Source organism: Bos taurus, chromosome 10 (genome assembly GCF_002263795.3).
Source record: "Bos taurus isolate L1 Dominette 01449 registration number 42190680 breed Hereford chromosome 10, ARS-UCD2.0, whole genome shotgun sequence".
Classification (NCBI taxonomy): domain Eukaryota; kingdom Metazoa; phylum Chordata; class Mammalia; order Artiodactyla; family Bovidae; genus Bos; species Bos taurus.
In genome coordinates this window covers 73906427-73920840 of record NC_037337.1, presented here as the reverse complement: position 1 = coordinate 73920840, position 14414 = coordinate 73906427, and the positions used below count along the sequence as shown (strand labels likewise).

At 37.8% G+C, this 14414-nt stretch overlaps 1 protein-coding gene across 1 annotated transcript in view; it reads right to left on the bottom strand.

Moving 5' to 3' along the window:
• Positions 1–2271: 2271 nt before the first annotated feature.
• SNAPC1 (small nuclear RNA activating complex polypeptide 1) overlaps positions 2272–14414 on the bottom strand; it is a 29597-nt gene continuing 17454 nt past the window's right edge. Inside the window, exons 9-10 of the mRNA NM_001101244.2 lie at positions 6016–6114; positions 2272–3469 (exon numbers count right to left, since the gene is read on the bottom strand). Of these exons, the coding sequence (NP_001094714.1) occupies positions 3423–3469; positions 6016–6114 (146 nt within the window). The 3' untranslated portion in view covers positions 2272–3422. The remainder of the gene's footprint in view (positions 3470–6015; positions 6115–14414) is intronic.

Below are 14414 nucleotides of genomic sequence, written 5' to 3'. Positions count from 1 at the left end.
TCTGTCTGTCTCAGGAAACAAGCACTTTAACTGGGTGTTAAAGTGAGACTGGGAGACTGGGAATGTTTCCTCGTTTTAAATATATCCACTCACAGTTAGGACATTTGAGGCATTAAGAGAAAAGGGTTATAAATGGGATCTTAGAAGGGCTTGTTGTTGCTGTTCAGTCGCTCATTCATGTCTGACTCTGTGACCCCATGGACTGCAGCATACCAGGCTTCCCTGTCGTTTACTATCTCCCAGAGGTTGCTCAAACTCATGTCCATTGAGTTGGTGATGCCATCCAACCACCTCATCCTCTGATGCCCACTTCTCCTCCTGCCCTCAATCTTTCCCAGCATCAGGGTCTTTTCCAATGAGTTGGCTCTTTGCATCTGGTGGCCAAAGAATTGGAGCTTCAGCATCAGTCCTTCCAATGAATATTCTGGCAGGGTTGATTTCCTTTAGGATTGACTGGTTTGATCTCCTTGCTGTCCAGGGGACTCTCAAGAGTCTTCTCTGCCCCATAGTTGAAAAGAATGAATTATTTGGTGCTCAGCCTTCTTTATGGTCCAACTCTCATATCCGTATATGACTACTGGAAAAACCATAGCTTTGACTATATGGACTTTGGTCGACAAAGTGATGTCTCCGCTTTTGAATACACTGTTTAGGTTTGTCATAGCCTTTCTTCCAGGAAGCAAGCAGCTTTTAATTTCATGGTGACAGTCACCATCCACAATGATTTTGGAGCCTAAGAAAATGAAGTCTGTCACTACTTCCATTGTTTCCCCATCTATTTGCCATTAAGTCATAGAACTGGATGTCATGGTCTTCGTTTTTTGAACGTTAAGTTTGAAGCCAGCTTTTTCACTCTCCTCTCTCATTTTCATCAAGAGGCTCTTTAGTTCCTCTTCCCTTTCTACCAGAAGGGTGGTGTCATCTGCATGTCTGAGGTTATTGGTATTTCTTCCAGCAATATTGATTCTAGCTTGTGCTTTATTCAGCCCAGCATTTCACATGATGTACTCTGTACTCCAATTTTGTTGCTTTTTATCCTTCTACATTTTCTGCTCTTAAGATTCTGCTGTATTCAATTGACAAAGACTGATAACGTAATGGTGAAAGTGTTAGTCATTCAGTCATGTCTGACTCTTTGCAAATTCATGGACTAGTTTGCCAGGCTCCTCTATCCATGGAATTCTCCAGGCAAGAATACTGGCGTGGGTAGCCACTCCCTTCTCCAGGGTAATCTTCGCAACCCAGTGACTGAACCCAGATCTCCTGTACTGCAGGCAGATTTTTTACCATCTGAGCCACCAGGGAAGTCCAAGGGTCCTTTGCAAATACTGTTAGTAGGAATGTGGAGAAGGCAATGGCACCCCACTCCAGTACTCCTGCCTGGAAAATCCCATGGACGGAGGAGCCTGGTAGGCTGCAGTCCATGGGGTCGCTAAGAGTCGGACACGACTGCACGACTTCACTTTCACTTTTCACTTTCATGCATTGGAGAAGGAAATGGCAACCCACTCCAGTGTTCTTGCCTGGAGAATCACAGGGACGGGTGGGCTGCCGTCTCTGGGGTCGCAGAGTCGGACACGACTGAAGCGACTTAGCAGCAGCAGCAGCAGCAGGAGGAATGTAAATTAGCAGGCTTTCTACAGTTCAATTTGGCATAATTACCAAAATTTTATATATACACAGTGTTCAACAAATTCATGTGTAGATCAGATTGATCCAGCAGAAACACCAATGTAAGTGAGTCAAGATACACACACAAATATCAATGCAGCATTGTTTGAAATAGTGAAAAATGAAATGAACTATGCATTAGAGGTAACAGAGCAGGCCTGAGACTACTGTCCTAAAAAGGCTTGCTTTGCAAGGTTGCCCCTCAGCTGGAGGGTAAACAGTTCTCTACACTGATATAAAGCTTTCCCTAAAGATCCACACCTGGGTAAATGAAGCCATCACGGCAATGAGACCCTACATAACCCAGAGCCACCGACACTGAAGCTCAACTGGTTTCAAATAAACTTTCCTTACCGTTTACGCCATCTGAAGTTGGGTTTTACTGCTTTCAGTCCATCTGGATTTCCACTTGTGTTGGCTTATATAAAACTGACTCTGAAATTATAAGCCAGAGCCCTGTGTGTGTATCCTAGGTGCATCACTAACTTCGTGAATGTGGGCAAGGCGTTTATCATCCACAGATAACAGTTTTTTAATCGTACAAATGAAATGATACCTTTTAAAAGTACTGTAGTGAAAAAATAACAGGGAAACTCACTGTTTTGATTATACAATGTTTGTAAAGTTTAATGATCAGAAAGAGCTTAGCAAATAACCTGGTATATAAGTCACCAGGTAATGGATCCACATCTCTGCATGCCCCAATGCTAGAATATTTAAACCCTAGAAGCTCTGTCCAGTAAACACATCATAGAAACTGTCCATCAATTATCAGAAAAATCTGAAATCAGCCAAGGGAAACAATTCTGTTTCACAGCTAACATTATAGCACAGATTCTAATAAATGAAATTTTTATCTGGGCTAGCATTAGTTATTTTCACTCACAGGGCATTTGCAGAATTCCTGAACATACCACATGGGAAAACAACCTGGAGTATAATCAACTTTAAGACAGGCTGAGCCAGCCACATGATGTGGAGGTGGTCTGCTACTGGCAGCAATTCAAACAGTATGGCTGAAGCAATCTCCATCTAAATCTCTCAAATGAGAAATTAACAGAGAGGCACATTCACAAAGCTACAGAATTTGTTTTTCGAGTACCAACTTTCTGTGCCACAGACATGTTCTGAAATATATATTACCACTCTTAAAGGTTTTACTAGAAATAATCAGTATTTAAATGTTGTACCCAGTGTGTTAACTAATCACATTATATGCATAAATGGACACATACATAGATATATCTACACATACACAAACATGCATGTATACAAACTGACATGTTAGGCCAAAGGGAGCTTTAAAACAAGCATCAAAGGATACTTAATCAATTATAGAAGTAGAAACTGAGCTTCCTAAATTATCAATCATATAAGCTGACTATATTGTCTCAAATATTCAAAAATAAGGCAAATAAGGCAAAAACTTTAGTGCACTTTACAACATAATATATAAAATAGTTAATATACATCATAAACAAATCTGTTATCCAACTGTAGATATAAAATAACTAATCATTTACATGTGAGTAAGTGAGTAGGTCAAAGTCGCTCAGTCCTGTCTGATTCTTTGCGACCCCATGACTATACAGTCCATGGAATTCTCCAGGCCAGAATACTAGAGTAGGCAGCCTTTCCCTTCTCCAGAGCATCTTCCCAACCCAGGGATCGACCCCAGATCTCCCGCTTTGCAGGTGGATTCTTTACCAGCTGAGCCACCAGGAAAGTCCAAGGATACTGGAATGGGAAGCCTAGCTTTTTGTTCTCTGTTTTCTTCTCCTCTTGGGTGCTGTGAACTCTAAAGACAAAAAATTAAGGCGTCTGTCAGATCTAAAAAAGAATACTTAATTGATAACACACATTAAACTAAATAGGTTGGTATAACAGTAAGAACACCTTCACAACAATGATACAAGACATCTTAAACCTGACATACACATGAGTTTTTCCCTTCAAAATGACATTGCAGTTGTAGACTTACTAATGTAGATCCCAATCATCCTAAATGCTACTTGATAATAAGCTACTTGGAGGTCGTTTCCTATGGGTATGCCCTCCCTATAGTTAGTATAGGCCCAGCATGCCAGATTGGAACAGTATCTGGGCCAGCGCTAACAGAGTGACTGAGATGTCAACTGCTTTCCACCTGACATAGTCACTTTCTGTTAGCACTGGCCCAAAACACTAGCACCACACCAAAAAGGTAGCATCTTTTTGGCTACCATGGCACATTCCATGACCAATACCCAAGTTAAGTCTCCATCTAGAAACAGTCGAGAGCCTAAAGTCACTGATTATTAAAAACAAAGCAAATAACAGAAGATACAAAACATGAAAATTATGGAAGACACAGAAGAAAGAAATATTCCCCATCAATGAAAACTAAAAGAAGATGACAGAAAAAGGAATGAGAAAAGACAAAGACAAAATTAAGAAGAAAAAGAAAACAGATTCCTGGAAGGCAGCAGCATCAGGCCAAGAGTATATAAAGCAAGTCTGAGACCCGGTGGAGACCTCCTTAAAAAGATGACAATGATAAAATGCCTAATGTGCTCAAGTGTTTCAAGGGGAAGGCTTATACATTAAGCAACAGTCTGAGGATAAACTAGTGATAAGTACATAAAGAAACAAATTAATAAGGCAAAAAAGTTATTAACTCTCTAAGGCCAACAATAAATGCTCAGATTAAGGGAGAATCACAGATTATGTTAGATGGCCCTACTGCTAATAATGTTTCATAAATGCTGAATACTCACGTAACTAAAATAATGACTATACTTGGAGGATGGGGGATAGGAAGTATCATGTGTTTGGGTTGGGAGGTGAAGAATATATAAAATTATTATACTGTACCATCTTCGTATGGTGACAGAGCTAACCCGTCACATATATCTCTCTCTCTCATGACCACCTTGTAGTGCACAGAAATATCCATTATGTTGTGCACCTGTTACATTAACGAAAACTAAATCCTCATCCTCCTCAGTGTGGGAAGTCAACAGATAATTCATAGAACTGAAATATGAATAAGTGACAATATAAACATGCTATTTAGAAACATGGAGGTCAATGCCAAATTACGAAAGAGTTAAAAGTGGTTGTCTCAGGGAATAAGAAATGGGAGTCAATGTCAGAAGTCCATGATTTCTTATAATCAGTATGATAAAATTGTTAAGTATTAAATTATATGCTTATGTATTTAATAAAAACCAAATTTTAAAAACTCGCACTCTGATAGAGTTTAGAATGTGACTTGCCAGGTAGCCATAAAAGTGTACACGTGTTTGTTTACTTGCGACAAAACTAGAAAGCAACTATAGTCTGAAACTATACAGGACTATATAGGATTATAAAGAACTGTTTTACGCTGACACAAGCAAATCACAGAAGCACTCAGACTTCTGAAGCAATAAATATTCTCTTGTCTTTGTCTTCCGTATGGTTCCATAGCACCCTCTTTACCATAATGTACTGGGTCGTTTTTTTTTTCACGCTAAGCCATAAGGTTCTTTGGAACTTGGACTGATCTGATTCATTAGTACCTTAGGCCCACTATGACCCACTCACTCTCCTCAGATCTATTCACTGTGATCAAAATAAAACAGTTCTTAAAACTCTTGTACTATATATCTTTATATTCCCATACCTCGCTAACTACTTCAAACATAATAGGCACTCAATAAATGTTTGCTGAATGAATACAGCACCAAAATGGAAAAGTCATTAGGCAGATTCTTGATATGTATTACATTCATTATCATTGATGGATTACTAAATATCAAGCCTAGCCAGCTAAATATGACTTATTCTCTATGTTACTGTAATTATTATTAGAGATAGTTATTTAAACTATTGTTTAATAAATATTATAAATTATGAAAACCACAGCAGCACAAAAAGGTATAGCCATTTTAACTCACATTGTGCAATTTACCACTTAGTTACAATCATCATCTCATAGGTGAAAATTTTACATTTACTAGAATTTGAAATGAGAAATTTTTAGCAATAAAGTATTTTTTAAAAAGTTATATCCAGTAACTCACTTTGTGAACTTTGCCCTTTGTTAGGAATACATTTCAGAAACCCTCATGGTTACAGATATTCACTTACTAATAACGATGTATTCCCTCTCCTTCACTGACCACTGACCGCTGCCACTCCATATCCATCCATTTACTGTATTATCACTTACTTTTAAGTGTCAGGATTAATGGTATGATTAATGGTAAAATTCTCCAGTGTACCAAAGATAAAAACATCACAGGAACACACAGTTGTCATGCTCTTCTGGGTTCTAAACCTTGATGCTCTACAAGGAATTTGACAAAATTTCATCTGTACCTGTTTCACTAAAACTTTCATTCTCTTCATCCTCTTCTGTAACCACAGGCATACTCAGATTTAAAGATTTATCTTCCATATGTATATTCTGCATGTCATCTGGAAATAGTTAAACAAGTAATTTTATATGAAAACAAAGAATGTTAACCTTTGAGAAAAATTTTACACAAATTATGACAAGACTATAATAGCACATATTAGGTGTTTAAAAGCTAAAATTGTAATGGTGAACAGAAATATGCATTTTAAAATCACACCATTTTTTAAAGTATTAATATATTTATACCTATGTTTTGAAAATAGCCTCTAATTCTTCCATTAAAGAAAACAGAGGAAAAGGGAAGAAACAAAATTAGCCAAACACTGATACAGGATTCAATCCTTACCACACACAGCATGAGTTATATCTGCAGACACCATGGAATAATCATGTGTTACTTCAAGTTAATCACAAATGTAATTCTAAAGTTAACAGTCTTTTGTTTTTAAGACTGATATGGACTTAATGACAAATATTCTATATCGGTTGCTGAACACCAGAATGCTGTCCAAGAACCATTATTAAATAAAACAACCTGAAAATAAGGCAATTCTCACATACACAAGCACACACACAAAATCTGTTCCTTTAGGATCATTATTCACTAACTTAACAAACAATTGTAAGATCACATTACAGTGAAGGAAAATGTGCACAAACTTCAGAAACACAGTTAAGATTGGAGGTCTTCTATAGCAACCTTCTATTGCCGGAAGAAATATCCTCATCAAATTATCAAATACCATTGTCGTATCAGGTCTCATTCAGCATATCATTTTCTGTTCATGGCAATCCCTTGACACAGTCACTCTTTATTTCTTATGCTTCCTGATTCTTCTCCACAACACTTATTCCACCTGTTATCTGTAGTAATTTGTCTCTTTATAGCCTGCCTCTTCCCACTAGAATGTAAACTTCACAAGGACAGATTCTGGTTTGTTTAGGTTGATGTATCCCCAGCACTTAGAAAAGTGCCTGGCAGAGAGGAGGGCCTCAATTAACCACGAATAATCAAATATGGATTCAAGTATTTTATAACACAGTATTTCACAGAGTATATATGTTACTAAGTACCTGCCAGTACAGAAGGCAACAAATTCAATGAAAATGAGTTTAAGCTTTCTGCTCTGAACACACATATGCTGGCATCTTAATGCGATGCAGATTTTATGGAATGAAGAGATTGCTCTCAGTTCAGTTCAGTCGCTCAGTCATGTCCGACTCTTTGTGACCCCATGAATTGCAGCACGCCAGGCCTTCCTGTCCATCACCAACTCCCAGAGTTCACTCAAACCCATGTCCACTGAGTCAGTGATGCCATCCAGCCATCTCATCCTCTGTTGTCCCCTTCTCCTCCTGCCCCCAATCCCTCCCAGCATCAGTCTTTTCCAATGAGTCAACTCTTCACATGAGGTGGTCCAAGTATTGGAGTTTCAACTTTAGCATCAGTCCTTCCAAAGAACACCCAGGACTGATCTCCTTTAGGATGGACTGGTTGGATCTCCTTGCAGTCCAAGGGACTCTCAAGAGTCTTCTCCAACACCACAGTTCAAAAGCATCAATTCTTCGATGCTCAGCTTTCTTCACAGTCCAACTCTTACATCCATACATGACCAGTGAAAAAACCATAGCCTTGACTAGACGGACCTTTGCTGGCAAAGTAATGTCTCTGCTTTTCAATATGCTATCTAGGTTGGTCATAACTTTCCTTCCAAGGAGTAAGCATCTTCTAATTTCATGGCTGCAATCACCATCTGCAGTGATTTTGGAGCCCAGAAAAGTAAAGTCTGACACTGTTTCCACTGTTTCCCCATTTATTTCCCATGAAGTGATGGGACCAGATGCCATGATCTTTGTTTTCTGAATGTTAGCTTTCAGCCAACTTTTTCACTCTCCACTTTCACTTTCATCAAGAGGCTTTTTAATTCCTCTTCACTTTCTGCCAGAAGGGTGGTGTCATCTGCATATCTGAGGTTACTGATATTTCTCCCGGCAATCTTGATTCCAACTTGTGCTTCTTCCAGCCAAGATTATAATCAGTACAATCTATCCCAAATTACTAATACTCCTCTTAACAATCTTGCGCCATGTCCATCCATATCAACTATTAATGATTTTTTCAAACCCACATTTATAACCTAAGGGAATCTATTCAACAATGTCAAGGGAAGGATTTCTGAGTTTAAAACTGTCAGCTGTGCAAGAAAACCTTCATCTAGTCACATGATGATTAACTACATTTTAGGTATCATTTCTGCATTAAAGGAATAAGTTTAAAAAAGAAAGGCAATGTTCTCCAAAAGCTCTTAAAAACAAAATAAAATGCTTCATCCAGTTATGCAGCTAGGAACCAAGAAGTGAACACACAAAACTTCCAGATGTTTATCTCAGAGTCAACATATTAAATAAAAGCTATAAAAGCTCACGATACGTTCCTCAGGCCTTTATCCAAAACCTAATTATTTTACATAAAACTGAAATGAACGGCCAACCTGCTTCTTAAAACCCACTAGTTAAAGAAGCAGCAAAAGGGCAAAAAACTGCTATGTTTGCACACTGAGAACATAAAGACACCTACCACAACAAATGTGCCAGAAAAACAAGGACAGTCCTGCGTCCCGAAGCCATAGTATAATGATCAACTTGAGGTATCTGATAGGATTACTATATTACAAAATCCAGTAAAAAGAATATGCTCATGATGAAAACCCTGAATCATAAAGTGAATACTAAATTATGTTCAGGATACACTGTTCAAGACAATAGGAGAGCATAAAATACATGTAAAAATGATAAATGCACATTGTAGAAAACAAGAACCATATACATGTAGTATGCTTTAGAAAGGTATCAACCAGAATAATTAACTGTTTAAAAAGTAAATTTTGACATTTAAATCATTAACCTCAGTTATCCACAAAGCTAACTTCCTAGGGGGTGTTAGGTTGATAGTTTTCCTCTGCTCCAAGCTCATCACAATTATGGGATGCAATTATAAGTCAAAGATTATTGCTCCATCTCAACACATATGATTACAGGACATGCAGCTAGAATACGACAATTACTTAAGTGCATGTCTAATCTGAGCTCCAGAGCCACATTTCCAATTACGTGAGAGAGAACAAGTATGGAGTTAAGGACTCAGGCTTTGATTCAAGCAGACTGCCACTCAAGTCTCAGCTTTAAGTATTAGTTAGGTGACCTTGGACGTGGGAAAAAAGTTCAGCAGAAAATAAGTGTTACACCGCTATATGTAAAATGATAACCAACAAAAACCTATTGTATAGCACATGGAACTCTGCTCAATTTTATGTGCCAGGCTGGATGGGAGGTGGAGTTTGGGGGAGAATGGATACATGTACATGTTCGGCTGAGTCCCTCATGGTTCACCTGAAACTATTACAACACTGTTAATTTGGCTATACCCCAATACAAAATGTTTTTGGTGTTAAAAAAATTAATTAAAATTTTAAAAAAATTAAAAAGGAAGAGTGTTACATAAGCAACAGTTGTTATCATCTTCACCATCATGTATCACCATTACTATTAACTGATGTTCTTCCAGAAGCCTGCATGTTATGTTCTAGGAATGGTGAACAGGTATAGCTTAAGTAATACAAAGTGGGTAAATCCAATCAACATACATGAGCACTTATTTATGCATTAGACACCCTTTACAAGAATTGAGCCTGGAAAGGCAGATTGTGGCAAGTTCTTCCCCCAAATGAAATCTTCATCCTGTGACCCTTAGTCTGTTAAAGTCACCAACATTCCCCCAGTTGCTGAGGCTGTAAGCGTCCCTGTCTCATCTCTCTCCACCAGCCTCTGTATGTGGTTACCTGCAGATAGCCACTGGCTCTCCTAATTGTCAGTCTACTTGTCTAATTCCTACAACCTGGCCAGATCCTCATTGCTCCTCAACAGCCTTTTACTTAGAGCTCCTATTTTCAGTTTGTTCCCACCTAACTACCATACTACTGCCAGACTGATCTTCAAAGAAAACTGGTCATACCACTTGCTTGCTCAGCAGTCTCACAAGACTCCCTTCTGCCTACTAAATGAAGTCCAAATTTCTTGGTTCCACACTTCAGGCCTGGTCACAATCCAATTCTCAACATATCTTTCTATATTAACAGTAACTCTTCAATACAGCAGTCACAATCCACATAAAATGGAACCTTCGTATCCTGTACTTCCACCCACCTTGCCTTTTTTCATGTCAATCTTGTCGTAGTCTAAGGAATTATTTTATATTTGTTTGCTTTTTAATCTTTGGATTTTTCCTGATTACTAAACATGGTTACCATCTAAAAGTCAAACATTATGGAAATTTATGGACTTAGACATTTCCATGATCCCATCCCTGAGAATTAACCTCTGTTATATGCATCTAGTTTCTTCAAAGATATATATATATATATAAATAAAACTTCTGTCTACATATTTTTTTATTATAGTTCACTTACAATGTAGTTTCTAGTGTACAAAAAAGTGATTTAGTTTATACATACATATGTGTGTGTATATATATGTGTGTGTGTGTATAGTGTTGTCGCTCAGTCGTGTCCAACTCTTTGCTACCCCATGGACTACACAGCCTGATAGGCTCCTGTGTCCATGGAATTCTCTAGACAAGAATACTGGAGTAGGTAGCCATTCTCTTTTCTAGGGGATCTCCCTGACCCAGGGATCAAACCCGAGTCTCCTACATTGCAGACAGATTCTTTACCATCTGAGCCATCAGGGAAGCCTTGATTAGTTGATTACACATATTACTCTTTTTCAGGTTCTTTTCTATTATAGTTTATTATAAGATATTGAATATGCTTTCCCGTGCTATACAGCAGGACCTTGTTGTTTATCTATTTTATATTATAGTAGCTTTGTGTCTATATATGTATTTATTAAGAAATGAATCATACTTGTCTTTAAAAAAACATTTTCACTAAGCAATGTATCAATATATTTTGGACATATTTTCATGTCAGTATACAGAAAACTTTCTCCAGCTTTTTAGGAACAGCAAAGTATTCCTTTATATGGACAAAAATTTCATGTACACAATTTTTCAATGTTATACATTTGAGTTGTTAACAATCTTTGCCATTTCAAATAATCCTGTAATGAATGTCCTGTTTTTGTCACTTGGACAAATCCCTAGAAATCAAAAATACTTTTCTACTTTAATGAACTTTTTGATTAAAGAGAATCTTTTTAGTAAGCACTTGAATATTTATTAAGGTGAAGAATAACAAATTACCTCTGCTTCAAAGTATTTACAGTACCTTCTGAGCTATAATAGTAGCTGGAATAGTTGAGTTATAATTAAAGATCTTAATTCAGATCACATTTTACTGTACTTTCTTTCTGATGGGTTAAATCCTCCCTAATACACCTAGGTAAATTCAATAACAAATCTCAGCCATCTTTAAAAGTTAATTTCAGAGTTTATGAAAATGTTTTAGGTAACTACATAAAGTAAAACAAAATATGACTAGTGAAGGAAGTGATCTTTCACAAATTACATGTGTCAAACGTTTCAGATGAAAAGGAACTTTCATTTAATTTCTTTCCTAGCTTGCATTTGCGGAGAAGGCAACGGCACCTGACTCCAGTACTCTTGCCTGGAAAATCCCATGGACCGAGGAGCCTGGTAGGCTGCAGTCCATGGGGTCACTAAGAGTCGGATACGACTGAGCGACTTCACTTTCACTTTTCACTTTCATGCGTTGGAGAAGGAAATGGCAACCCACTCCAGTGTTCTTGCCTGGAGAATCCCAGGGACAGGGGAGCCTGGTGGGCTGCCGTCTATGGGATCGCACAGAGTCAGACGCGACTGAAGCAACTTAGCAGCAGCAGCAGCTTGCATTTGGCTCCTTCTTTGCTCTTCAACTGCATAAAAAAAACTATTTTCCTGAAAGGAAAGAATATTATGTTTTGCCACTGATCTAACTATCTCTTCCCACTTTTCTGGGTCTGAAGCTGCTGTCTCTAATAAAAGTGCCATCTCACTGTGTTTTCCAGCAGCTAGTACTGGACAAATCTTGAATAGCTTATGTACAAAACTGTTTTTAAATTTTATTTTGGTGAGGTTTCAGTGAGATCTACTAGGTATGCATCCTAAAGCTTAATTTGCCTAAAATGGACTTTCCTTTGGTGTGGTCTCTTTGAAGGCTGATTGAGAGAAAGAAAAACCAAGAAACTAATTGTTTTGATCTGAAAATTGATGTGTTTTTCTGAAATAAAGAAGCATTCTCTCCAAAAAAAAAAAAATTGTTTTCCCGATGTTTAAGAAAGTAGCTTGACCTCTCTGCTGCACTTAAATGAAATAAGATCAACTATTAATAAAAACTGCCTGTGCAGGCTTCTAAAACTAAGTATCTTTGCTGATACCTTACAAAAAGCAATCAAATCTACCAAAAGTTAATTTTTTAAGTATAATCAAATGAATTCATCTTTACCTCATGTCCTCTGCTTTGATTTGAATTGATACATAATAAAATTCACCATTTTTAAGGTAGTACAGATCTAGGAGTTTAGATAAATGCAGTCATGCAAGCACCACTGCAATCAAACTACAGAATAGATCATCACACCAAAAATTTCCTTCGTGCCCTTTTGCAATCATCAGTTCTCTCCACCCCCAGTTCCGAGAAATCAACAATTGTTTTTATGTCCCTGTAGATTCACCTTTTCCAGAATATCTTATAAATGGAGCCATATTGTATATAGCTTTTCTTGTGTCTCACTTCTTTCACCTAGTACAGTACACTGAGATTTATCTGTGTTATTAGATGTGTCAATAGTTCTTTTATTCCTGAATAGTGTTCAACTGTATGGTATATCATAATTGTTTACATAATATCCAGCTGAAAACATTTAGGCTGGTTGCAATCTTTTGTAATTTGAATGAAACTGCTATAAACTTCAGAGAAGGCCAGGAAAATCCCATGGATGGAGGAGCCTGGTAGGCTGCAGTCCATGGGGTCGCTTGGAGTCGGACACGACTGAGTGACTTCATTTTCACTTTTCACTTTCATGCGTTGGAGAAGGAAATGGCAACCCACTCCAGTGTTCTTGCCTGGAGAATCCCAGGGACGGCGGAGCCTGATGGGCTGCCGTCTATGGAGTTGCACAGAGTTGGACACGACTGAAGCGACTTAGCAGCAGCAGCAATAAACTTAGATATACAAATTTTTGTGTGAATGTAAGTTTTTATTTCTCTTGCATAAATATCAAGGAGTGGGATTGCTGTTATATGGTCAGTATATGTTTAACTTTATGAGAAACTGACAGTTTTTCATGGTCAGTATATGTTTAACTTTATGAGAAACTGACAGTCTTCCAGAGTATAGATCTAGGAGTTACCATTCTGAATTCTCACAAAAAATGTATGAAAGTTCCACTTAGCTCTAAAATATTTACTATCTGGCCCCTTACAGAAGTCTGTTGACTCCCAACAGCTAGAGACTATTTTTTAAAATCAAGATGGATACTAGACTTAATCAAATGTTTTCTTGGGTAACTATTAAAATGAATTCACATTTTCCCCTTTAACCTATTTACACAGCAAATCATATTCATAGATTCCTAACTGCACCATCCCTGCATCATAGAATGAATGTACACAGTAAAGCTGTTCTGTATCTTAGATTATTTTGATACATGTAACTTAGAATTTTTCCATTAATACTTATGAGACTGGCCTAACAGCTTTCTTCACAATACATGCTAGTCCTGTAAAGAAAACTAAAAAAAAATTCTCCTTCGGAAGTATTTCTTAATTATCCTTAACAAATGTAGTATCTCTGCCTCTGAATTCTCAAAGCACTTCATGCATTAATTGATGGAACTTATCATATCTGGACTATATTAAAGGTACTAAACTGTAATTCTCCCTCTACTATCTCAATATAGGAAAAAAAACACGCTAAAAGGCTATTATGCTAAGTCGCTTCAGTCGTGTCCAACTCTGTGTGACCCCAGAGACGGCAGCCCACCGGGCTCCCTCGTCCCTGGGATTCTCCAGGCAAGAACACTGGAGTGGGTTGCCATTTCCTTCTCCAATGCATGAAAGTGAAAAGTGAAAGTGAAGTCGCTCAGTCGTGTCTGACTCTTAGTGACCCCATGGACTGCAGCCCACCAGGCCCCTCCGTCCATGGGATTTTCCAGGCAAGAGTACTGGAGTGGGTTGCCATCGCCTTCTCCGAAAAGGCTATTAACATATCTTCATATACTGCTGCAGTGGCTTTCTGTGTGCTTCTTATATCAGGCACTAAATATTTAGTATGTTTCTAATACTTTTTTTCCCTTGAGCCTGCTAATCAGATTCCAGCTTTATGTATGGTGAATATATTTG